At 41.3% G+C, this 27,123-nt stretch overlaps 2 protein-coding genes across 4 annotated transcripts in view; both read left to right on the forward strand.

Annotated features, from left to right (window-relative positions):
* The window catches only part of LRP1B (LDL receptor related protein 1B), a 4,835,697-nt gene that overhangs the window by 3,398,191 nt on the left and 1,410,383 nt on the right, over positions 1-27,123 (forward strand). For all 3 annotated transcript variants that reach the window (XM_069616528.1, XM_069616527.1, XM_069616526.1), the window contains exons 38-41: positions 8,779-8,905; positions 9,066-9,217; positions 9,508-9,632; positions 24,900-25,271. In XM_069616528.1, the coding sequence (XP_069472629.1) occupies positions 8,779-8,905; positions 9,066-9,217; positions 9,508-9,632; positions 24,900-25,271 (776 nt within the window). The remainder of the gene's footprint in view (positions 1-8,778; positions 8,906-9,065; positions 9,218-9,507; positions 9,633-24,899; positions 25,272-27,123) is intronic.
* On the forward strand, positions 2,108-2,965 carry LOC138489000 (V-type proton ATPase 16 kDa proteolipid subunit c-like). The gene has a single exon (XM_069616525.1). It carries the CDS (start codon positions 2,175-2,177, stop codon positions 2,628-2,630), a length of 456 nt encoding a protein of 151 aa, XP_069472626.1. The 5' UTR covers positions 2,108-2,174; the 3' UTR covers positions 2,631-2,965.

The following is a 27,123-nucleotide window of genomic DNA, read 5'->3' on the forward strand; positions in this document are numbered from 1 at the left end:
GGCTATTCAGTCAAAAACGATTTTAACATATAAGATGCAAATCTATTTTTACAGTTAAAAGCACACGTGCACATTCAAAAATGCACACTATTTTTCACCTGAAATGCCTATGGTGCAAGAGACACATTTGAAAATTAATAACTAACATTATTAATAACTAACCTGACTAATAAAACTGCATTTAACATAACCCACTAATAAAAATGTGTCTCCACTGCAGAAATAGGCCTAATCTGAAAGGGAACTTTTAAACGCACATTCATTTTTTTTTCTTTTTCTCTGCTGCTCTGTCCACATAACTACAGGAAGCCAAGAGCTCGAAGGTACAGGAAATCAGTTGGTTACAAATGGTTACTGTAAAAAGGAGCCATTGTGTAGTGAGGGAGGAGATGGCATGATTAATTTCTGATTGGAGCAGCGTCATAGCAAGTATCATGCTAGAGGCAGTGATGAGAGTTTTGCTGGGGGGAGTTTGAAGAGAGGGGGAGGACAGTCGGGATTTGGCAGAGCTGGGAGAAGGACCTGTTTTTCAAAGCTGAAGCATTCCTGCTGCAAAAGCTGAGAATTCCAGGCAATAACCCCGGTTTGAGAACAAAAGACGCTTGTTTTCACCGGGGTTAATCTTCAAGGCAGCCAAATTCAGAAAGAGAACAGCTGAAGAAAACTCAGGCTGAACAGATAAGGTAATTACAGAAGTGTGGGGGCTGAGTGTGTACGAGAATATTCAGTCAGTGTAGGAAAGGAGATTCCTGTGCTTTAATCACATGTTAATGTTGCAAATTGAGTTCTTGTCTCCGCCACTCTCTTTTCAGTGTATCACAGACAATGCTGTTACTGTGCTATTTTATTTATTTCTGTAAAGAGTGAGATCGTGTTTAAATGCAACTTTTGTAATACACAAAAATATTTGAAAGCAGACGGGTGGTGTGTTTTATATTTACCAAAACAGTGCTGATGATGTGGGGAGATGTTTAGACAGTGCAATTGTCATTTTCAAGCTAGCTAAACATCAAATTTGGTTGCAGCCGTGTGCACAATGTAATTCAGTATGAGCAATTATAACTAACTGTGTGTGTTGTAGTTTGTCGGAGGTCTATGAGTCGGCAAAAAGGGAGGCCCGGGACATAGTTCACTACCGTATATAAGATAGTGAAAATACCACATGATAGCTCGCTGCCGTAGATAAGACAGAGAGAAATTGCCCATGGTGGCACACTAAAAATGAAAATGTGGTGTTCCTGAAATGCAAGCCTGAGGTCTCTCTAGTGATTACACGAAAAATCTAAGCAGAAAATAAGGGATTCTGGATATTGGGGCCACAAATAAAACAAGGGAATTATGCTCACCAAAATACCACCAACCACGCATACTAACCACACATTACAGATACGCATGTCTGGGTGCTGAAATAATGCATGTCCACTGTATTATTGTTGTACATGGCCCAATCTGAATACAAGGAGTGATTGTTGCTAAGTTATTTTTCGGTGGTAAGAAAATACCGTCAGGCCCCAAATCTCCACAAAATACCCAACATATTTATGGTGCGTTGGTTCAGACGTTCAACACACCTTTCCAGTCACTATAGCATTCATACAGGAGCAAAACCGTATAAATGTACAGAATGTGGGAAGTGTTTTCGTCAATCATCAAGTCTAGTCACCCATCAGAGTATACACACTGGAGAGAAACCATTTGCATGCAATGACTGTGGAAGCCGCTTCCGTATGCAAGCAGACCTTTGCAAACATGAGCTAACGCATACAACAGAAAAACCTTATACGTGTCCAGTATGTGGGAAGACCTTCAGCCTCACCCAGCACTTGGTCAATCATCAGAAAATTCACACAGCGGAGAAACCGTTTAATTGTAAAATGTGTGGGTTGAGTTTCAGGTGGTCATCTAGCCTGGCCAACCACCTGAAAGTGCACACAACTGAACAACTGATTGGATGCAATCTATGCGGAAAGAGATTCAAATCGATATCAAACCTTAGGTTACACAATGGAGTCCACTCTGGTGAGAAACCTTACACATGCAAGGAATGTGGGAAACATTTCTGGCAGCGATCAACCCTCAACACACATCTCAAGATACATACGGACGAGAAGCAGCAGGAACGAAGAGAGGACTGACTAAGCCTTAGCACCCATCTAGCATTCCTTCCCAACACAATGTCGGCTCCCGAATATGCATCCTTCTTCGCAGTCATGGGCGCGTCGTCTGCCATGGTGTTCAGCGCGTTGGGAGCAGCCTATGGCACAGCAAAGAGTGGGACTGGGATTGCAGCCATGTCTGTCATGCGGCCGGAGTTGATCATGACATCTATTATCCCGGTTGTCATGGCGGGTATCATTGCCATATATGGCCTTGTGGTGGCAGTCCTCATTGCAAATTCTCTCACAGACACGATAACGCCATATAAGAGCGTCCTTCACCTAGGAGCTGGCTTAAGTGTGGGCCTGAGTGGCTTGACTGCTGGTTTTGCCATTGGCATCGTGGGTGATGCAGGTGTGCGAGGGACTGCACAGCAACCCCGGTTATTTGTTGGCATGATTCTAATTCTCATTTTTGCTGAGGTCTTGGGTCTCTACGGTCTCATTGTGGCTTTGATCCTTTCCACAAAGTAAGGGTATAACCAACATGCAAGAAATTAATCTGACCACAGAGTATCACATCGTGCAGCAAAGCACGCAAAACAGCCCATTTTATCTCCAATGTGTACAGTCGTCTCAATTTGGTAGTGGATCTCTTGCAAATGCGCAATGTATGTTAGTGACCATGTCTGTGTGTACTTATTTAATATGAATTGGATGGGCTCCCTAGCCTAGTGTCCAGGCGTGGGGGGTAGCTTGTCTGTGTGCAATTTTCCAACCATTTTTGCCATTGAAGTAATCTATGTATAGATATTAGAACTGTAATTTTTCCTCTTCACTTGATGTTTATTTATATTAAGATAATTTGTCATACTCCCCACTCATTCCTCCCCTCCCGGTTATTCAGACTGCATATATACTATCGTCTAGCTTTAGGCTACACCGTGGGGTTTCATTGTGAAAAGTACTGAATTCCTTGGATGTAACAATTTGATTCTAAAGATTGCTGTAGTGTCCTAAAAATTGGCGTGATTTCTGTTTGTGTTTTAATACAAAGATCAAACGTTTTTGAACTTGCCAGTCTGTTATTGGCCGGGGGGGAAGTTTTAAAATGAACGTTGACTGTGCAGTAGTGCTGTACTCTGTGCTGTAACACGCCAAATATCCTTACACTACTAATGTATGACAGCTGGGCGCACGATAGGGGCTTCAACCTATTTTTTTTTAAAAATCTCTTATATTGAAAGCACATTTTAGAACTTTATGGGTCCTCCTTCATGAGGGGACAGGCATTGCATAGATGTGATTACATATTCAAACTAACAAACCCCTTTTCCGAGACTGTTTGTTCCCTCTCAAAAATGTGCAAGTCGAAGAAATGTGCGTAAAGATAACAACCTTATTGTGACTATCAAAGTGATATAGAACACTTTCTCCAGCATGCTAGTGCAGTCACATAGAACAGCTTTTACTGGATTTGCAGCAGACTGCTAATCGATTTGTTTGTAATTTGCTGGAATGTGCCAGTTGGTTCATGGTGTTAAAACTGTGTGCCTGTCCACATCGACTCCTTGTGCAATACATATATAGTAATCATCCTTCTTACCGGACATTAAGTGACCTTCTAGACACTTGGGAACCAATTCATGGAACAGTGCTCAGAGATCCTGAAAAGTCTTCACACCAAGAACGACTCTGCACGAGCATTCACGCAGAGGTTTTCCAGCATGCTCTGCATATTCATGGAATTATTCGTTCAAAGTAACTGTATGTGCATGTCGCGGCCGGAATGCCCCCATATGCCCCCATGCAAAGCAAAAACTGCCAGAAACAGCAACCTTTGCATGCTCCTCATGCACAAACTCATGCACCCTTGAAATAGTGTGTGGGGTCTCCTGCAACCAGGTCTGCACCATTGGGACACCGCACAGAGTCTCCCATAACTGTTACCAGCACCTTGGCACCCCGACATCATGCATACACATTTCCGTAACTCAGGAAAAGCTCTGGAAAATCTAATTGTGGACCCCCGTAAAGTGTTCCTGCACCCGCTACACTGCATGTGCGCACCCCTAAGTTAGATAGAAACACTGGCTGCGTACACACACCCCTAAATCCAACATGCCTCTGCGCTGTGAATCCTATGAGAAAGTGTCTGTATGCCTGCCTTCCGGTGGCGGATAGAATGAGTACTTTGAGTGGCCATTTTCCTGACAAAAGGTTGCATGGTCGTATCCATGAATACACCTCATTCCGTGCATTTGTGGGCGTGCGATGGAGTGGCTGCAGTGCCTTGTTCTTCCTCATTTTCTGAGTTTCGCCCCCTACTCTGCCCTCTGTGCAAGCCACGCGCCCGCTCTATGTGGTGTCTTTTGCAAGGCACTTGGCTGCTCACAGAGTTGTGCTGAGTCTTGCGCGAAGTCTCTGCTGAGTACAAAAAAAGTGCTGTGCAGTTGATTCCATGAATCAAAGTAGGGGGTTTGGTGCACAAAGTCCCTATTGACCACGCAATAAATTCCATGAATCAGGCCTTGGTATTACATCTGCTTACCCATGACAGAATATGCAAGGAACAAAACAAAGATGGGTTCTCTCAAAGAGTCCCTGGCACACATATTGAATATAATGGTTGACAATTAAATATAGTGCCACCACTTCACACAATTAATTCAACAAGTCTTTGCGCCAAATTCATGGAACGTTTAGCACAGTGCAAAGTGATTTTACACTGCCATGAAGCACCCTGATTCACAGACCGGTGCAGAGTGTATTTTTGCATAGCAAAGTCACTTTGCACTTCTAAAGTACTCTACACACCACACTAAATGGGCGTTGCAAGAGGACCTTTGCAGCTCAAAGTCACTTTGCTCTGCAAAAATATACTTTGCAACACTCTGTGAATCAGGGTGTTTGTTGGCAGTGCAGTGTCACTTTGCACTGCATTAAAAGTTCCATGAATTAGATCAACAGATTTTTTTTCCATTCAGATTGTTGTTATATTGTAAAGAAAGATATATTGTTCTAGAAAGTGTACCTTACGATTGTTTACTTAGGTCATACTCAGAAACTCAGAACTATTATTCACACACCTAGGACCTGATTTAAGTTATTTTGCAAATGGGGTTTTCCTTTTGAAAAACACTTTTGCAAATCTGGCCCTTACTCTGTTTGAATAGAATGTGCAGTGACCAAATGTGAAAAAAATAATTTGCAAGTAATTCTCCTGTGTGATATACAAATAAAGACAACTCTCTTAAAAGGAAACAGAAAAGAGCATTGTTGATCTCCTTTCTGAAACTCAACTTTAAAAGTCTTGATTATTTTTCACTTTCTCTGAATACTTGACCTCTTGGTATGAAGTGACACCTCTATTCGGAATTGTTTTTGTACAAATTATGTGGGTGCCTGTTTCTTTGGTAGTGTTCTGAGGCTAGCAGTACACTTGTGCAGAGGTCTGCAACCTGCGCTTTTCCAAATGTGTTGGACTATGACTCCAGTTATTGCTGACAATTAGTTATTTTCTCTAAGGCTGATGAGAGCCATAGTTTAACACATCTTGCAATCCAAAGTTTGCAGAACCGTGCAAAGGTGAATGTGGCATGAAATACTAAGAATGCTTAATCACCCTAAATCATATTCTTAGTCACCGGAGATCTAGATGGCATACGTTTTTGCACATGATAAATACTGTGGAGCCAAACAGTCCCTCAGCTTGGGATCTTTGAAGCCGCTGTCAGGTGCAGCTTAGCTTCATTTACTCAAATACTGCCCTGAGCATAGTACCTACTTCAGCACTTTCATGAAATTGACTCCTCTTCTTTCTTAGCAGATGTGCTCCTTGTTATGCATTGCTATCTGGCAATGCTGTGAACGCCATAGCTTTTTTTGGATTTGTCATGAATATTAAATGGATGCAGGTAATTCCATATCTGAAAGGGTAATTTGCTGATCAAATTCCCCTTTCATAAGCGCCATGACAAAACACTAGTGTGTATCTGTGTCCTGCTGCATGAGTACCCTAATTTGAAGCACCTGCTCTATTGGTGGCACAGAGAAGTTTCAGAGGTCGCAGCTGCCCAAGTGACAGCTGAAGTGACAGCCATGTATCGGAAGTGCAAGGCCTGCATATAAGATAAGAACCACTATTCCAACTATGTGGAATCTGTCATGGTCGCATGTTAAACTGTAAATATAATCCATACCTGAGTTAGAGTATGGTGGCCAGCATCTTTCATAGTTATCCCATAAATATTAAATTAGTATAACACATGTGGCAGTCCTGTGGGTCCAGATCTGCTATGGAAGGGTTATGTGTATTTGTTCCAGACAAGGCTCACCTGTGCACTGTCAAGACTGTATCCTTGGGGGACTGCCTCCATGTGTTCCTTTATAAATTCAGGTAATACCCTTTCCCCGGGACAGTCACTCCACAGGAAGCTGGCCTGGGCACATGAATCAAAGGGCACACCCATTCTCAAAAGGGCATGGCCTCACAACAGTGTGCAGCATTTCTAAAGGCCTGTGTTCCCGCTGACAAGGGAAGGGGTGGGGTTAGAGTAGACAGGAGAACTCTGTACAGGGGAGGAAGACTTCCACCATCTTATTTCTCTCTGCCTCTCTCTTTCCTTCTGGCCACTTCCATTTCCTCTGGAGAAAAGCACTTTGGGTGTGATGTCTTTCAAGAACAGGAATTGGAACACTAGGGCAGGCTAGGTTTAGTGCAATCACCTGTGGACTTTTACCTGTAAATGAAGGAGTCTCACACCACTTCTGTGAATTATCTCTGGAATCCTACCCTGACAGTAGATTTCTCTGGACCCCGTTGAGAGAGAAGACCTTTCTAAAGTCCTCCGTTTGTGAAGTGAAGGTATGTGTTCCAAGGCAGAGGCAAGTTCTATCCCCTAACCTCCCCCAGGGACCAATAGGGTGAACTCTGCTGCGAGGCCAGAAAATGCATATCTGTCAGCTACCCTGTTGTCGTATCCTTGAGGGTCTGTGCCAGCCTCTCCTGTGTTTGCGAGCCCAAGAAGCCCAAGAAAACGACTAACCTCAGCCCTTAGGACAGTAGAGTGATAGCTGAACAGCCAAGATCCATATGTTTTTAATGTTGACCAGTGGCCAAGTCTTGTTTCTAACATCCAGGACTTCTCGAAGCTAGCTACCTTTGGCCTTCATCGTTCTCTGCACCACAGTTTGCTATACGTCTCCATTCACCGCTGCACCCCACCAGAAGAATCCCATCATTCCCTCAGCGTGAACCCACAAAGAATTGTTAGCAAATAACTGTAAGCATTTCTCAAGTCACGCTTCAAAGCACCAGCATTTTCATCTCCGCTCCTGTAAGTCGCTCAACCCGAACCCAGTGTCTGCATCAAATCAGCGCACCAGTGCATTCTGGTTCCAGCTCTTTCACAGTCGATACTCAACCGCTGAAACAAATGTAGTGACCATCAAATGTGCACATTTCCAGTAGACGCTTCAAGACCCACAGCTACCTTCCGTGTGACCACAACTGAACACCGGCTGGTGCTGGACCATGGTGACTGCTGCAAGCTTGACCTCAGACGAACCTGGAATCAATGCTGAGAAGCTTGGTTTGACATCTTCAAACCAGCAAGACCTTTTCAAAGGTAGTATTGATTAATATCTGCCCCCAATCCAATCCTTGGACCCTAGACACTGGAAAGGTAACTGTTATACCTTTTGCAACTTCAAGAACAAATCCTTTGAATATTGTGGCCTTTTATTGAATTGAGTGCTACATTTTCATCTGTAATTTAATATTCTTTTTTCTTTCTAAAGGGGTGGGTTTTTAGTGTATTCTTGTTAGTTATTATTGTACATTGTGTATTTGAATAAATTATATATGTTTATAGAACCTTGTTCGGACATTCCTTTATATTGTGCTGTTATACTCTGCTGTGTGGGTTGCAACTGAACCACATTCACACCCCTCTTGAGAGTATAGTCATCCCTCTGCCCACGTTACCATAAAACATAAAGGCAGTATATCTCTTAACTGTGCCTGTTTGATCTTTATGATTGTGTTGTCTCCTGCTTTGTAGAAGTGTGAGGGCTGAGTCGGTGTTTTAGCCTCTACCCACCATTGCACTCCGAAGGCAAATCTCAATTTGTCACACTCCTACAATAGACTTAATAGTTAAATCTATAGTTTTAAGTTTTAGGAATCAATGTTCTGCATAATATCTGCGAAATACGTGTGTAGTGCACTGGTTTTACTTATGTTTTTATTTATTTGTTTATATCTACCTCTCTTTCTTATTTTTACTGTTTTTTTGTTTGCACATATACTAGTATACGTAATCAATTTCTAAATGGTAAATTAACATGCGTGTATGCAGTCATTGCTTCTTATACATATCGCTCACTGCACGCGTTATCAGAATGCTATAGTTACTAAAAATTATAGTATTCGCTTGTCAAGATTTTTCCATGTACAATACAATATGAGGGTTATAAAAAGAAGCGCAAAAGACGATACTTTCTTTTCAAGACACTATATGTAATCTAACTTAGCGAGTGGTATGACCAAGTCCAGATATCAGTGCTACAGTCACTACGTGTGCATGCTCTCTATATTTGCTGTATTCCTAATAAGCTCAATGACTGTCAAAAGGGAGCAGTTATTTTATGTTTTTCTGTATGTCTTAATTCTTCCTAGGTACTTGTTCTGGACAGAATGGGGGCACACACCTTGCATTGGCAAATCACGCCTGGATGGATCTGAGAAGGTTGCCCTCGTAAACACGGGCATTGCCTGGCCAAATGGCATTTCTGTTGACTATGAGGTTTGTGCCACCATTGTAATGCTGTATTATAAAAGCATTCTGTGATTCCGTGTATATTAGGAACGTAATTCAAATTGTTTACATTCCTATTGTCTTACTCTGAAACGATGCATTATGGCACAGAATGGTTTCTGAATTTTGTTTTGAAATTGATCCTTAGGAAAATAAATTATACTGGTGCGATGCCCGCACAGACAAGATAGAAAGGCTCGACCTTGAGAGTGGCGAGAAGCGCGAGATTGTTCTGTCAGGGAGCAGTGTGGATATGTTTTCCGTCGTAGTCTTCGGGGCTTACATCTACTGGTCTGACAGGTAATTTATTTTTCATAAGTATTTGAGTCTCAAAAAGTTATTTCAGCACCAGCTGCTTCACCCGTGTAGGATTAGCCATTCCTTAGCAAGGTCGCAGAAAGGTTCTCACGCAACCATGTCATTTCCACAGAATAGACACTTTTCGATATTCAAAGCTAACGCGTATCAATGACAGAGACGAGCAGGATCCGTCACCTCGCGCCCGGGCAGCTGTCTGATCAATTGTAATGTCTTGTCAGGCGGTAATTAGTCGAGGGTTGTTCATAACATATTCAACTTCTTTCTGACAGGGCTCATGCCAACGGCTCTATTAGAAGAGGGCATAAGCACGATGCCACGGACGCTGCCACTATGAGAACAGGACTTGGGATTAACCTGAAAGATGTGAAAGTCTTCAACAGAGCTCGCGAGAAAGGTTGGCAAATCACAATGACAATTATTCTTTTATGTTGATCTTGATGTCTACATTGAGGGAACGTGTGATCTTATGTGTGCTTTTCTCATGCTAGTATAACTGCACTGGTCTTCTAAAGAGAATGCTAGGGTTACTATAAATACTGAAATCAGGAGTGTGTTACAGGTTTGCCAATGAACACCTGCACAAAGATGCTGGCCTGTGCATGGAGCCAATTGAAATGACCATGCATCGTATCTTTTACGGGTATTATTGCCAGTAACATTAGTTTGAGGTGAAGTGGTGCAGAAAGTAGTAGCCAATTTAATTTGATAATATACATTGGTTTGGAAAGACCAGTTCAACCGTGAATGTGGGTCACTGCAGTAGAGAGGTACAATAATGTTTGTTTTTGTTTACTCCAGAAAAGTTTGATTTATAAATGGCTGTCTGCAATTAATTGTAAATTCGATTCACACAAGTAATTATTATTTTATTTTCAGTGTCTGTGACGGATAGCCATTTTTGAAGAGTTTAGAGGCCCTCATTATTATTATTATTTATATAATAAAATGATATTGGATTCCCCTTACATATGCTCCTTGCCAATCACGCAGTGTATACCTGTGTCCTATTGCATCAGTATACTGATCTGCAGAGACTGGCACTAGAAGTGGCATACAGCACATTCAGAGGACACAGGTTCCCCTTTGACAGCTGCAGTGACAGCCACGTCTCTGCAGCACAGGGGCTGTATTTTAGACATGCACCCATATGCTAAGACTCTTTTATTATAAGTCTACTGTCCTGGTGGCAAACACCTCTTATATAAACCATGCTTGTGTTATGGTATGGTGAATGCTATTTCTCATAATGATCACGTCCACATCAGTTTGATATAAACCATGTGTCAGCCCTAGGAGGCCAGCCCAGCTCTGAAAAGTTGGTATGTATTTCTCCCAGACAAGTCTTTCCTTGCCCCTGATGGCAGGATTGCAGCTTTGGCAATTGCCTCTCTTTTTAGTTTTGTCTTTAGGTCTTGTGACACCTATAAGTCGAAACTATTGCATTAGAGTACAAATAGGGAGGACACACAGTCTGTTGGTGTTGTTTGGTTATGTGCCCACCCATTTACTGTCCATGGCCATGCTAATCCTTATGGTCGTTCCCACCCATCCTGTATCTCGCCACCCAAAACACCTTCTCATGGAATCTCTTTGTGCCTCTTTTTTCAAGCCTCACCATCAAACTTTGCACTGAAATTCCCTGCCAGTGCTTCTTTTTTCAAAGCAGTCTTCTGAGAGTTATTGACTTAATTGTAGTTATAAACCCACTACCGGTGTAATAAAATGTCTTACCAGGCCTGCCTTCAGCCACTTGATTTAGAAGCATGCTGCATTAAAAAACAAGCATTGGCAAACCCAACAGTTTTGGCTTGTGTATAAGTATTACGCTTTTGCCAGCCACTGCTATTAGATTCCCAGGTACTCACACCATTTTGCAGCTTCCATCATCAATGACCAGTTAATTCCACTATGGTGTGCTTGGCAAGTCCCTTTCTCATGCCTACACAAAAGCCCAAACTGCTGGAATTGCCAGTGCTTTTTTCAATTTGTGAGTAAAGGTATGTAAGTGATTTCAATCCGGCACCCACCCAAGTCATACCCAGCGTGTAGTGCACAACTGAAACCTTTATTTATTTAGCTATAAATTCAATATTCTGAATGATATGCCACTCATTTCACACCCTTCTCCTCAGATCTATCCCCCGATCACACTGAACCAGGAATCAGGCTAGTTTGCAAAGGTTAGAGGTTCCCCCTGCAACACCCCTCAACCCCCCAATAGGCAATGACTCGATGTGAGGAGAGAGCAGGTATTCAGGAATAGCACAAATCAAACAGAATATCACCCCCACCTTCCACCTTCAAACACAAGAGAAAAACGTAATTGGCTTTTCAGCTGTAAGAATGGCTTTGAAATTGTCTTTGGAATTGACTGAGCAAAAACACTAAATGTTGTCAAAAATACTTAAATTATTATAAATTCCTATGGAAGCTGCTTTCAACAGTTGCACACAATCACAAACAATGATTTAGTCCAAAGAAAATTTTTTAAATCTTAAAGTCCAATTTGGAAATAATTAAAGCTAATTCACAAGTGTAAACACCTTTCAGAATTTCAATTTGCGGCAAACTTTTGCTTGTGCGGTATTCGGTATAACAGGTGAATCACACTGTTTTGTTCTATGGATAGCTAGGTATGGTGGGTACAAGGATGAGTTGAAATGTAGCTTCTATCATAAAAACAGAGGGAGTTATAGAGGTTTTAGTAAAGGTTGTTTTTGTAAAATAGGCGCGAGAATGGGAAACAGAAATTCGGATTTAGAAATTACAGACAGGTTTTCTTATGCTATATTAAAGACTATAAGAAGAAGAATGCCACACAGGAAGGTCATTCACGCTGCTCATAACAGTTCATGTGTGATACTGTAGTTTCCATTTGGTTTGGGAATTACTTGTCTTAATCAATCAATAAGAAGTTAGGGTTTAGGAACACAGATGAGAGAAAGGTCAGCACAGGGATAGTTCTAGCAATACTATGGTTCTGAATTAAAGATGGGATGGGTTTGAGATAGGGATCACACTATGCAGATATATTAGGGTTACTTTTCTTTCTATTAATACTCACAAAATAAGTTACTAATTTGGACCGTCAGTTCTGGTCTTGGATTGGATCTGTCAAGGAAGAGCAGCACATAAGGCACAGTACTGGATCAGCTATGTGGTCACCGGATTTGCACAGAATCTGCCCACTTGTTTGTGGATATTTCAATCAGCTGGATAGTGAGTTCCTCAGGCAAGCCTTGTGGTAGCTAGCTAGAACATTTCAGGATGCTAGTTCAAAAGGCCTTCTCACACAACAGCACTTCACTGGGTTGCAAGAATAATCAATAGTTCTCTACTGTTTTGCAAGAGTCTTGGCATCTGGAAGGATGTTAAAGTTGTATGTAGAATGCTGGATCAGAGTGCTTCGCCAGAATCAAGAAAGTGAGTGAATCAGTGCGTCCCTATGTGTTGTCAGCTGTCTCTATTTATCCTTTAAAATGACATCACAAAATGGGTGTATGGGCCGGCTTAACTAAGCCCGCACCTATGAGCTGTGATTGGATCAAAACCTCATCCTCGCCTTGCAACTGAGTGATTGGATCAAGGCCTGATGATGTCACATTTTATGGTTTGCTTTACAGTTCTAAGAAATCTCCTTTTAGCTACTAGTACCAAAATCAGATTTCATGCTAAATACATATTTCTACATTGGTCACCTTTACACAAATCACACACAAAGATGGCATATTTTATGTAGTAGCTGTTCCCCAAAATCCCATAGCTGTGAGATCTTGTTTCAGATTTCTACAGAATGTTGTCTTTTTCGCCATGAACACATTTTCCAAATGTTCTGCAAATTACCACAAATGTGAGCGTTCAACATTGTGGACATTTTCACAATTCTAACATTAATATATTTCACATAAAACCACATATATTGCCATTCCTTTCAAGAACATGTCACACAGTTCTGCCGCCTCTTAAAATGTGCAGCCAACAATTAGACTAGCAGATATGCCCTTTTTATATGTTTAACCACTTTGAATCACAAGTTATGAGTCTTTAAAAATTGTTCTTTGTTCATGCTTAACAGCAAATGGTCCGCCCATTTGTGTCTCCCTGCAGTCCAGGACAGCCTCTTTCTTTGGGTGTCCCTTCCAGGAGCAGTTTACGGTCCCTTTCACACCTCTGTTTCCTGAGCTGAAGCTCTGCCATTGTTCCTTTTCTTTCTGTAGACAAACGTCTGGGCTATCCCGCTATTAGAATCTCCCAGTGAGTTTCTGCTGAGAGGATTTTCCTTTCTCCTGGGAGAAACCTGCTTTTACAGTTCGTGTAGCTCAGCCAGGCTAATTTATTCTTAATTAAAATACAGCAAAACCAAACTTATTGCATCAAATCACATGAATAAATTACTTTCTTAGCTTTCAATCTGTGGGATCAAAAACACAACTAAGATCTGTATTCCTTTTAGCCACAAGCCTTTTTATGTGTGCTATTCCAGCAGACTTTGAGTTTAATACTTTGAAGTTTCATCATGGGCTCCTCTGACAGATGTCATCCATATGTAGCCCAAGGTACTGCACACATATTTTGACAGGGGCTGTCAGTTTACAGACAATCCAGTTTTTCTGTGGAAATGTTTTACTCTTTACACTTTAGGACTTTACATATTTGCCATGCTTCATTAGATTAAATGAATTTCAGCGCCAAGCAATATTTTGCATGTTGAAAAGTGTTGTGGATAGGCATTTTGGAGTTTTTACAAAGAAAGCAAATGTCATTTATAGGCACATTTTGGAGTTTCATTTGTAAAGTGCTGCTTCTCTTTAAGCACTCATTCTCTGCAGTGTGTGATTTATCCCACCACACATGCACCATGGGTGGCTGTTTATGCATCCATTCTTTTGTGTGTTCAACACGTGGTTTTGTAGGTTTTTGGTGCACACAAGGGTTTTGCCGCCATTGTTGCAGTTTCTTTCACCATAACTAGCAGGGTGATGCTGCATACCATCTCGGAGTGGGTCAATACATCCTACAGGTAACACCCTACCCAGAAGGAAGCCACTACAGAGGAAACTGGCTTGGGAGCAGGAATCAAAGGGCAAACCCATTAACGAAAGGATTTGCCTCACCACAGTGTGCTGAAAACATAAAGGTCTTTGATACAATTGAGAAGGAAATGTGAGGGGTTAGTGTAGACCAAGTGTTTTACAGTTGAAGGAAGGATAACCCATCTCCTCTCTGCCTCTATCCTTCTTTCCCGTCACCTCCACTTCCTTTATTACAAATCACGTTGGATGTGATGTAAGTATTTAAAGTACACATATTGCAAGAACAGGGATTGGACCCTTAAGCAGGCTAGCTTTTATCCGATTTCCTGTGGCCTTCACCTTTTAAAAGAAGAGGTTGGCCACTACTTCTTTGGTTCACTTTGTAACCAACACTTAAGAAAGAATTCATTGGACCTCTAAGTTGATCTTCCCAAAGTACTCTGCACTGAGATGAAGTCTAAGTGTCCAAGGCAGAGATGGGCACTGTTCCCTAAACATTCCCATGGACCAGTGTGGTTGAATGGCTGCTGAGACAAGACCCGGCTCTCTGCCAGCCACAAAGGGACCCAGGATCTCACTTTTTTGAGGTATGCCTGCATCCCTTGTGTGTGGTAGCACAAGAAATGAAACTAATCCTTGAGTCCCTGGATTTGTACTCACAGGAATAAGAGGACCAAGGCAGCCATGAAGAGTATTCTGCAGCCAAATTATGTTGAACTCTGATTAAATCCCATTTGATGTCTTTGAACCTACAGGACCCTCCCAACTTGCGTTTAACATTGTACTACCCCAAGCCACTTTACTGCACTGCACCTGCAGAGTTCATCATTGCCTTGGCTCAAACCAGAAGATCTTTATTGCATCTGCCGCCTTTGAACCTTGGTCAAACCCCCAGCATCTTCGTTGCCCATGCATATCGACAGTCGACAAGACACTGGGGGATGGCTATAAACATTGTTCTTCGAACGTTTCATCACACCGCTGCAACTAATATGAGTATCCAGTCATCAGCATCCTCACCATCACCTACATGGTCGAACCAAAACTGGTGGCCCTCACAAGCTGCTCTTCTATAAGAACTGTTCTCAAATTCCAACATACATTCATTTTGACTCGGCTTGACACCTGCTCACCTCCTGGAATTATGAGGCTGCCACACTGAAAAGCTTAGGCCCAATGGGTTTGCACTGATTGAACCACTTCGATGCCCTCTCCCCCTTGCTGAGCCTGGCACCTGCCTGTCTCAAACCAACTGCTCCTTGCAGGCCCTTGACTCAAAATGCTGGGATGTCACTTTCTAACTCCCTGCAGCTATTTCAGAACAATTTGAATTTGTGCAAATTCAAATCACTGCATCGCCAAACCCCATACTGGAACATAAAGGTGACAACTTCAAAACCATACCAGACCTCCACTTGACTTCCGGAACTTCAGCAGTGGTTACTCTGTCTCAACTTCTACCCAATCGTCATAAACACTCCAACTTGCATAACTAGAGTGCCATTTTCAAACACTTGATCCCCCATATTTGACCCTGCTTGATGCCTGTTCAATGCTTTGATCAACAAAGATGTTTTCACAACAGCGTGAAGGCTGCTTTCAAAATGCAAGAACCACAAGGATGTGCTATTGACTGTTAACTGCCCCCTTGCTTCAGTTGTATTCCCGACAGACTGATTAGGTCACTATTCCCCTTTTTGCATCCAAGAACAAATCCATTTTACAAACACTGTGGTTTTCACTTGCATTACACACTTGATTCATTACCCAGATTGCTACATCTTTCTAATTGTGCATGTTCTGTGTTCTTTCCTCAGGAGTGGGATTTGCATAGTATTTTCTATTTAATTATTTTTGCATATGGTGTCTTTCTTTATCTTGGACTGTTGTACTATTGCTGTTTGGGTTGCTTCTGAATCACATTCACACCCGTCTTGAGACTATAGCCTTCCCTCTGCCAACATTGCCACATAAGACAAAGGAGGTTGGTCTCTTAACTGTGCCCATTTTACCTTTATGATTGGGCTCACTCTTGGTTTGTAGCAGTTTGATGGCGGAATAGTCACTACTCCACATTGTAGGGCAGAAGTCATTTGTCACCAAGACATATTGATTTGTTTCCAAGCTAACTCAACAAGAGAAACACTTGATCTAGTCACAGGCGAACATCCATCATTGACAGTGGATAACTGGAGGGTTTTGTGTCAATATTAAACTCTGACTTTGCTCTTGGACACCCAAGACATTTTTCAGCCTGCAATGCCAATATATAAGGGGAAAGGCCATATACAAATCCGTTTTGGACCCACCCCAAAAGGGGTATCCATAGTAAACTACTAGGTCACATTCCTTCTGCATGAGACCATATGAAAGCCCTGGCATCTTTTAGCCTCAATGGAATTTGTCATTGAGGTTTAACTTGCGATTTTGGCACAGAAGTCTAGGGACCCATCTCAAATAGGGTGGAATAAGCAGAACCATTGAAATCCATGCAGGGTGGATTTAGCACTGTGTTATTTCTGAGGAAGATACATTAAACACCATTGCATTGGGTAAAAATAACATTTAGAATACCTTACTTGTGACTGGAAGTAATCAGGTTTGAAGCCCTTTGTAAAAATGTGATATTATTTTGACTGTTTGAATAGAAAATGCCAACAAACCTGTCTGTGGTTGTTTCTTAAATGTATGGTCATTATCCATGTGAGGTTTACTACATTCATCATCTTGTGAAATAAGTAAAGTCGAAATAAGCTTGTTGGGGTGTCCACCTATTAAGTGTAGGTTACTTGCAGATTCTTATTGTGAGTATTGAACACAGCGAGCTATCCAACCCTCTTTGCAATACAACTTTACAGGTAATTAGCTTTGCAGTCACTAGGGGCATCGCTCTACCACACTGCATATGAGCACATATAAAACTAGAGAGTGCCTACAGTCGACAAGTTTATAGATTTGCTGATCGAGGGTGGCATAAAACCTCCACTTCCATATATTAATTAATGCCAAATGTATTTATTGTTCTGTGTAAGGCCCATAATTCAGTTTGTTTTCCACATACTTGGTACAACCCGCAGAAACAGCTGCCTAGCATATATTTTAATTCATGATATCATGCAAAAAGAAAAAAAAAACATGAACCCGACCCCTAGTAAATATGCATCAATTTAACCTTGTGTAAAATTATGGTTAGGAAAAAATACCAGATTAAGGTCATGCAAATTAAATATCCTGCGACAGTTTGTCACAGCAGAGTATTATAAAGAACACCAGATCCAAAAGAGTGAAATAACATACTTCTCCATTACCTAGATAGTCAAGTAATATCAACGTTTGCAAAACACGTGCTTATATATAAGACATATGAGATAAACAACTCTTCTGGAATGAAGGGAAGCACATTTGAAGCACTCTCAATTATTGTGGCCTCTAAAGTTATATCTAGGGGGCAATTAGGGTCCTTTTCATTGCTCCAAAGTGTGTTTTTTTGCTGGCTGTACCCAGTATTGCACACTGATGAAGGCATGACAACAGCACTGAAGATGTACACAACATGAAAAGCGATTTTGCCAGGGACAGCAATTCACTAAATTGCGTGGGGTAGCAGAAGTGACATCACATGACCAATAACATCACAGGAAATTATGTCATCTGAACATTGACCTTGATGCTATCAAATAAAATAAACTGACATGTAACCTCAAAGTCATCAGCTGAAGTGCTTCTCCCGGGTAAAAAATAATATCAAAGGATGCTGTCTCATAAAATACCAAATCAATAAGTCTTTTGTAGATACCAACCACATTTTGATGAGGGTGCTGCCTTGATAGCCCATGGGGGTCATGTTTCGCAGTGTTAAATCCAGTAGAACCAACCTAAGCCAGATCAAGTCATGTAAATTCCACTAAAGTCTCATATGGCCAGTTACTGCCAACATATACCAATTATAGGTTACCATTTCAGGTCTAGTAATCATATGCCATATATATTCATACATTTGCAGCTGCTGTCATAAAACAGTATGGTTCATGTAGCCTCTGATTTAATATATTGCCATCTCATGTCTATTATAACCTTAATGCCTAGGTACATTTAACATATATAAGTTACAGCTTTATATATCCAGTTCCTTCTTTCAAGTGCAAAGTGCATCCTCAAAACTCCAGTAATGCCATGCATTGTCAATTCACAGCTCATATACCTTGTAGCAGATAAAGTCAGAGGAATAGCCAACTGACATAAAAACCCTATAAACTGTTATAAGTAACAAGGAACCCTTTAATTCGCTGTTACCTCAGAAATACTTTCAAGAAAAAAAAATATGTGACCCGGGTTAATCCAAACGAGGACTCCTTGCTCACTGTGTCTATAGTGGCACAGCTTCACCTCACTGATGAGCCCCGATTAGGCCGAAACAAGTGTCTGGGGTTGCTGATGGTACTCTTGTTCAGAGGAGATTTGCCTAGCAAAGATTGATATGCAAATGTATATTTCTCCTCTGTGAAGGGTGAAGTGAGTTAAAACGTGGTTGAAGACCACCCCTGCATGGAAGAGATTCTATAGAATAGGGTATTTGACCCATGTTCGTTCTCAGTAGAGGGGCTGCCCCACTCCTTTGTACTTTCAAGATAATATCAAGATTTTAGAGACAATATCCAACAAAGGTTCATAACAAGTAAACTAAAAGGTAACTTATGATATGATGTATGATATGATGAGTCATTTCTAACACGCCTGTACATGGCTCCTAGAGGCGTTTTAATGTATACATGGTTCATCAAGAGGACCAAGAGACTTACCCCATGGCATTTTAGACATCTATGCTGCTAACCATATATGCCATTGACCGTATATGTTTGAAGTTTATGATCTATGATTCAAACTTGTGAACACAGACAGATCTCAGCAGTGAACACTTAACCTGCTGAGCTATCCTACAAGCTATTTCTCCTTAAATGTGCATATCACAGCATTTGGTAATGCATTGGCTCTGAGGGTTTCATTTCTTATTAACATAACATCTATTATTACAGTGCTTAAAAGCAGGAGGCCTATACCATTGCCCACTAGTAAACTTGATAATATTAGTGCTATATTTCAGTTTAAAAATGACTGACAGATACAAGCGAGGATGGTTGGAAGATACACTAATAAATGCTTATTTTTAACTGCACAATTGGTTGGGACATCAGAGCGACATGAGCAAGCTAAACTCTCAACTCTGACACATGCACGCCTGCACTTCCCAAGATCAGCCATTCATCCTTTTGAGGTAAAGATTGAATACTATTACATTTCATTGTAATAACAACTATTTCTACTGTGCTTAAAAATAGGAGCACTCGGGAGTCAGTCCTGAAATGCCATACATAGAACTATATCATAATATCAAATATTGTACCTGTATACAACAATATGTAGGCCACAGAAACATCAAGACATATCTAATTACAATTCATGGTCTGTCACAGTATTTAATACACAACATAGTTTGTGGGTCATGGATTAGTTGCATAGCCCATCTCAAAAGGGACTGTATGAATTGTAATTGGATATGCTTGTGCATACACCACTTTGTTGTTATATTGTTTTTCTGTCACCATTTTTTACCTTCTGTTTTAAATTAAACTTTGTTCTAACTACATGTGTGCCACACTAGCGTAATCTAATCATGCTACACTAGAGTCTTGTTGTTGTGTGTCAATGACTACAATAGTGCCTGAAGGGGGAGGTAGCTTGGACTCTACTTACTTTCTATATCTTTGTCATACCCTCATGAGCCAGGCCCCACATAACCAAAAAAGAGGGTTTATAGTCTTCTTTTATCGACTCACTTAAATCAATGTAAAGGGGATGTGAATCCCACTTTAATTCTTGAGAACTGTAGTTCACCCAAGAAATACTAGGAGAATTAAAAAAAGGAAGCCACTGCATTTAAAATGAATGATATGTGCTGCCATAGTACAATACAGTCAGTCCAGCGTTATAGGAAACAAAAACTCCAATCATACAATATGGAGATATATAAAAAGATCACCCATAAAAAGAGTACAAGACTAAGTGCAATGGTAAAACGATTCCCACTCCCCTAGCGGCAAGGTAAAATAATTACCAAGTCCAAGTATAAAGTTCTGGGGTTGACACAGGTCAGAAAGATTTATCATAAATATGCACATCTTACCTAAGAGTCTTATATAAAGCAAGTGGTGCCAGAGGCTGTTATTGGAGTCTGGTGGAATGGAGCAACAAGCAGAAAGCAGAGTTGAGGTTGGAGTTGTAGGAAAGTCTGGAGGTGAAGGAGAGGTGCAAGGAGGAATGGTGGAGATTTTAACATGTAGGACCTTTGGTGAACAAGTAGAGATTAAAGCTGGGGGTTATCTGCAAATATGTGTGGTTTTCACAGTGGAGGAGAAGGTGTTTATTAAAGAGATATTAGAGATGTTGGAGTAGCAGGGAAAAAGAATGGAGCAAGAGGAATGGGGAGACAACTGGTGCAGAGTTTGAAAGACGAGAAAGCAGAGATGAGACATGAGAAGAAGAAAGGCAACATTTTAGGAGAGGAGGAGTTCCTCGAGAGAATTATCAGGAAGGAGCCCTGAGCCAATGTGTTGGCTGGAGGAGCTATAGTGGTGGGTGATCTAGGGAAGAAGTTAAGGGGAGACAAGGAGGGCAGGAGAGTGAAGGCTCCCTTTGAGATCATGGATAGTGTTATTGAGAGCATATCATAACCTCCATCCGCAATATGTGTGGAGGAGGTGAAAGGAGGAACCAGCCTGTGGCAGACCATCAAAGGTGCTATTATAAAAAAAGGAGGGGCATAGAAGAGGAAAATCATGAGGCCCACAGGCAAGAGTTTATGGTGGCTGGCCAAGGCAGAACATTTGAGAGCTTTTAAGATTGCTGGATCAGGTGCTTGGATCAGGGATGGGTTGAGGTATCTGCACACACTCTCTGCAAGCCTCACCACTAGGAGAACATCTGGAGAATGATGACCACCCGATCCTGCAGGAGTGCACTTGTACTTGATAAAGCATGTCTCCTATACTAACAAACCATTCAACATCATGAAGGCAAACCACATGAAAGGACAGTGTTCTGTCTCAAAACATTTGCTAAAGGCTGTAAGTGAGGTCAAGCAGTGGCCTGTAGAGACTGTTTGATGAAACACTGTATTCATTTCCTGGAAGTAAAATCTATGTGTGTCAGTCCTGACAATTAGGCTGCCATGACATTGTGCATTGCCCTAATGAAACTGTGAAGCTACCACTTTGTTTTGTGTCTTCTGTGGCATCCACTTGACTTTTTGAAAGTACACTGTGCCAGGTTTGAAAAACAACATCCCCAAAACGCCCCCTATAAAATAGGCACTCAATAAATACAGTCTCATTGGTATTTACACATTTAAATATCCTCGTCAAATCCTTCAAATGTATGTTTAAATATGGCTCCATCACTCATTCAGCATGCAAGACAGAATATTACACAACATCTAACAAGGAAAAGTCCAACCAGACATTTTCCAAGCCATGAAGCAGGGCATCAAGCCTGGGCGATTTGAAACACAATTCACTTGATGTGAAAGAGCTTTACAAATGTACAATCATAAATACATAAATAAATAAATAAATAAAAGCCCCTGCCAGACTGTGAAAAACTGCAATACAGTGACAAATGCATTATCATCTGCAACTTCACTACAGACAAGAAACACAAGATAAAGCAACTCATTGGCATCCTTAAACAAAACATGGATGTGACAACCATAACATCCCACACAAGATTAACTAAATTCATGACTCACTCTGGAAGACAAAACCTAGAGAAAACCAACCCATGACATCCAAAAGTTACACAAGGCAGTGTCTGATGAAGTCAGGTTCTCCTGACCTGTCTAAGAAAATTATGCCATGAACCCTCTCACCCGAGGCACAGAATCAACATGCTTGATTGGTCTCACTCTTTGCCTCATGAGGACTGCATCCTCCAATCAGATGAGCTCTTGGAAGGGACAATTATGCAATGTAATCCCACAACTTAAACCATAAACTACATCAGGTATACCCATCTATCCTCTATAACAATTACCAGGAACCGGAAAATGGTGCCACTATCACTATAACTGAGTTTCAGAAAGGGACTCTGTTCAACCTCTAGGGAATATGCTCCTGAGTAGGCGAGGAATCTGGCAAAGCCAACTCCTGCAAGTGACATAGAGATGAGGCAATGTGCAACCAACACACTTACTAGTCACTGGATCCAGTAACACTCTAACCCTGGGAAGACAACCTCAAAACTGGTAATCAGAACACACTCTACACTTGCCAGGGGTACGGTCACCTCAGCAGGCTCTGGGAGATAATCAGGAATAGGGGTCCCCCAACAATCTGCACAGACACTCACACATACTGATTTGATCACTCTTTCCGCTACACCAACACACAATAGAACACAATTATACCTCTCGACCAGTTCAGCCTAGCTGCACATATACATACACACCTCCATGACCACATCAACAGTATTTAGAACACAGCAATACCACACGAAAAAAAAATAAGACTGGCCACACACATAATCTCATATGCAAGCTCCAGCATGCCAAAATACAGACTTTGAGGTCAACAGCCTTGATGCTCACATTCTACGGATCTCATACAGCCACCACACCTATCATTAGAATACAGAAACTCCCCATGCAAACCGCAGTAGCTGTAGACATATTCAGTGCACCCAAGCACTATGTACTATGCTACTCTCTCCACTGACCTGGACTACGGTCCCTGAGTGTGTTCAACCGACAGCGTTTTGTAATCATACCCATGGTATATAAGGTGCTATACAAATGCAAAATAACATAACATAAATTCTGTGGCCCTCAAACCAATCACCTACAAATATAGCACCCTCTCCTCCTTAATTGTGATGGACATCTTAAAGTTAACAAGACAACCCTCATTCCCGGCTGACTCTGAGATGGAGTGAAAAGGAACGTACCATTCCCCTTTTAAAGAAATCCACACTCAACCAGGATTTCATGACAATTATTGTCATATCACACAGCTTACGGCAGAAAAATCATTGAGAAAGCTTTCACCATACAGTTGCATAAAAGTATCACTTAGCGCAATCTCCTACATAACTGCCAATCTGGCTTGCAATCAAGATGAAACAGAATATCCACTAATGCCCCCAATATTGATATTGATATTTTATGTGTGTCATGCACGTAATCAAAGACACTGTCCACATATAAATCAAAAGAGATATCTGCTTACTTGCCCTACTCAACCTCTTTTCTACCTTCAATAATCTTGACTTTGAAGTCCTCCTTAATCTTCGCCATAGTTAGTATCAACACTTGCTATTGCCTCAGACATTGCCAAGTGCATCCCTGAAGCTCAACCCAGGAAAGACCAAATGTATTATCTTAAGAAAACTCACCAAGCAGGCCAAATTCCAGAACTGGTTAATGGACACCAGTATTTATTCAATCACACACTGACCCTCACACAGCAAAAACTCTGTTGGACTTACCGTCAGCTCTGAACACTCATTGAAAACACATCGATCCTAGAAGACCCATATAGCATGGTACCATCTTGCGCTCCTCTACAAAGTGCAGCTTTTTATCCAGGCCCTACATTTCAGAGCACTTGTCCAAATCCTAGCCATCTCTCATACAGATAGTGGTATGCCCTAATGGCAGGAGTTCCAGATGCCAGCTTGACCCCTCTGAACGGTATACAGTAAGTTGTAGCATACCTAATCAGTGATGACCCCTTCAAGCATGCACCTGGTTAAGACAGTCTCATCACCTACAAAGCAGTCACAACCCAAACACAACTCTACCGCACAACAAGTTTTGCCATATCCAGAAGCAAATGCATGAACAGAAACCGTGACATGGCAGATTGGAAATGAAGAGCTGTAAGAGGGGGAAAACTAGGAAAACGATATGTTCTTGATATGAGCCCTGTCTCTGAAGGACAATTCCCCACAGACGAGACAGTCCACTTCCTTTCAACAGTTGGAGAATGAACTCTAGTTCTGACTCTTCAGAGGACATCTTGCCAGTTGCTGTTAATTCCACTGAACCCTAATTCTCCCTGTCTGGAGTTCACCCCTTCTCTGCAGCCCTTATACATTCTAGCATCCACTGCTACCTGCCCACCCAGACGTCAACTCCCTTGGAGTGTGCCCCATGTGTACAGCACTCAGTTGCTTCCCAGCTAGGTTTGTACTTTATACATCCATACATAAATTCATTAACCTAACACAAGTTCATCATTCAGAAAAAGGTAATTATAGTAAATGATTAAAACAAGATGTGTTAATCACACATATGTGCATCAAACCTGCCTTATCAAAAATAAGGTCTATGAATGATTAGGAACGCGTGTTGCATAATGGCATTCCTTTCTGTGATGGGTTTGGAGTTGTAAATAAAGAAAGCAATTAACCTGGTCCTCACATGTCATGTTCGTCTCATGTTGCTGCTTTCATAATTATAATCTAAACAGATCAGCTCTGTAGGGTTCCCGAGAAAGATGTACTAATTGTTCAATGTGATCTGAATTAATGATGTCTGCAAATTACCAAACTCGAACCATACTAATTTTTCCCTGCAGGTACCAATGTCTGCGCGAAAAACAATGGTGGCTGTCAGCAGCTGTGCCTATACCTGGGGAGTGCACAGAGGGCGTGTGCATGTGCGCACGGATACCTTGCACCGGATGGTTTTACCTGTCTCCAGCACCACGGGTACTTACTCTACTCGGGGAGAACTATACTCAAGAGCATCCATCTCTCCGATGAGACCAACTTAAATTCTCCCATACGGCCCTATGACAACCCTGACCATGTGAAAAATGTGATTGCCCTGGCATTTGAATATCGATCTAGAGAACGGAACACCAGCCGCATCTTTTATAGTGATGCCCACTTTGGAAATATACAAGTGATTGATGACGACTGGACAGGAAGACAAGTCATAGTTGAAAGTAAGTCATATTTATTGCACTGTTCCTTTTAAATATGCTCCGGGACCTCTATGCAGCCATTATTAGAACTGCTCTGCAGATAGCCTATACAAATACACTATGTTGCAATAACGACATGACAACTGTACCTCTTCGTCTGACGTGTCGATGTGGGTACTGAATATTCTGAGTAAACTTTCGTTGGTACGTGTTTACAGTAAAGGTTCATAATGTGCAATTATTTAAAAGATGAAGGTGAAGGTGAAAATAGTGTGTTTTTTGTTGTAAGTTTGAATGAACCTCTTTTGGCGTTTGACAATTAAACCTTTTGAGTTAATTCCGCGAGAACGTGTTTGCAGTCATCATCAGACCTGCCACTTCTAAATACCAAAAGTTACAGATGATGTCAGAGTCTGTAAGTCGTATGTCTTCCAACATGTAGCGCCAAGGGGGAATAATTATTGAATGGGCCCACTGCCTGAGTTCTCACGTCAGTGTCCATTATTATTACCCAACAGTTTGTTACTTGCAAGTATTAGCGAGGTATTCCCCATTGTCAGGAGCAGCCTATGCGGGCAAACAGACCCAGTCATGTTGGTTTGCAGATAATGGCAAACCTACCCTATGAGTACTTCTAGATATAGCCCATCATTCGCAAATCGTGGCAAAACCATTCTCCTGTTTATACTTCGCAAATATGCTTGACTGTCAAACATTCAGGAGAACTTGCCTTGCACCTTTGGTAGTTGACAGAAAATCTAAGTTACCATTAATGCAACTATCACAGATCCCTCTCAGGTCATGCCTTAGCTTTTAAATATTATATTTCATGAACCTACTTTTATCATTTGCATCTCTATCTCAATGTACGTTTTCATGGTTGTGATAGGTGATAGCCAGATAAAATGCAAACTGAAAAAGAGACCAGATATTTCATAATGCAATTAAAACGATTATGTGTAGATACACATTATATTCGTACAGTAAAATATGCATTGATTTGTTTGAAATGGACACAATTAGCTAGCCTCACAACATGATGTTTTTTTTTTGTTGTTTTTTTTGTGGTCAGGAATGCAGCTGTATTAAAAATCATGGCTTTAGCGATGATGCTGCCTGAATGGAAGCTGATGCGAGTTAGGAGGGGCAGACTATGCAGTTTCTGAAGTGTGTGGGTTATGACACAGGATTCTTCTGATCTGTCATGATGTGGGAACGGCCTGCTGCTTGCTGTGCATATTGCTTGGGTGGAAGCTCAGGCATCAGCATTCAGGGTGTTGCCCCATCTGTGTGGTGTCGTATTAATCAGGTGAAACGTCTTTCAGGGAAATAAAGAAAAACCCAACAAATAAGATGGACACAATTATCAATTTGTATTTTTGGTTCTTTATACATATGTGGGAATTCGTTATCTAATGGTGTTAAAAACAACAATGTTACCGCACACTCTGGCACAACAACCAGGCTGGTTTACAATAGCAATTGACTTTATTTGAAATAGCGAAGATTGATTTTGTGATGATAGTTACTCAGAATGCAAGAAATCTACACCAGATATACTGATGTCGACCAAGCTCACCATAATATGAGCATGAACAATGCAGTCAGTAAGTCTTGCCTTATCAACTATTATGATGCACGCTGTAATGAAATTACCATCATTTATTACCAACATGCACCCCCTTTGAATGGCTTGGTAGGTGATTGTTCAGACTGAATGATTTCGGGAAAATGTGTGAAACTAAGTGTCTCTGAGGGATAAAACCAACATAGACTCTTCGAATCACAAGCTGTTTTGTAAGGGTGTTAACCGAATTCCACACCTTTATTCTTCAGAATACAAAACAGTTTAAGCACAGTGTTACATGACAAC

The sequence above is a fragment of the Ambystoma mexicanum genome, chromosome 9 (assembly GCF_040938575.1).
Source record: "Ambystoma mexicanum isolate Mex_15411 chromosome 9, UKY_AmexF1_1, whole genome shotgun sequence".
NCBI lineage: Eukaryota > Metazoa > Chordata > Amphibia > Caudata > Ambystomatidae > Ambystoma > Ambystoma mexicanum.

Coding starts and splice junctions, on each gene's coding strand:
- LOC138489000 (XM_069616525.1), top strand. CDS start 2,175: ATGTCGGCTCCCGAATATGCATCCTTCTTCGCAGTCATGGGCGCGTCG.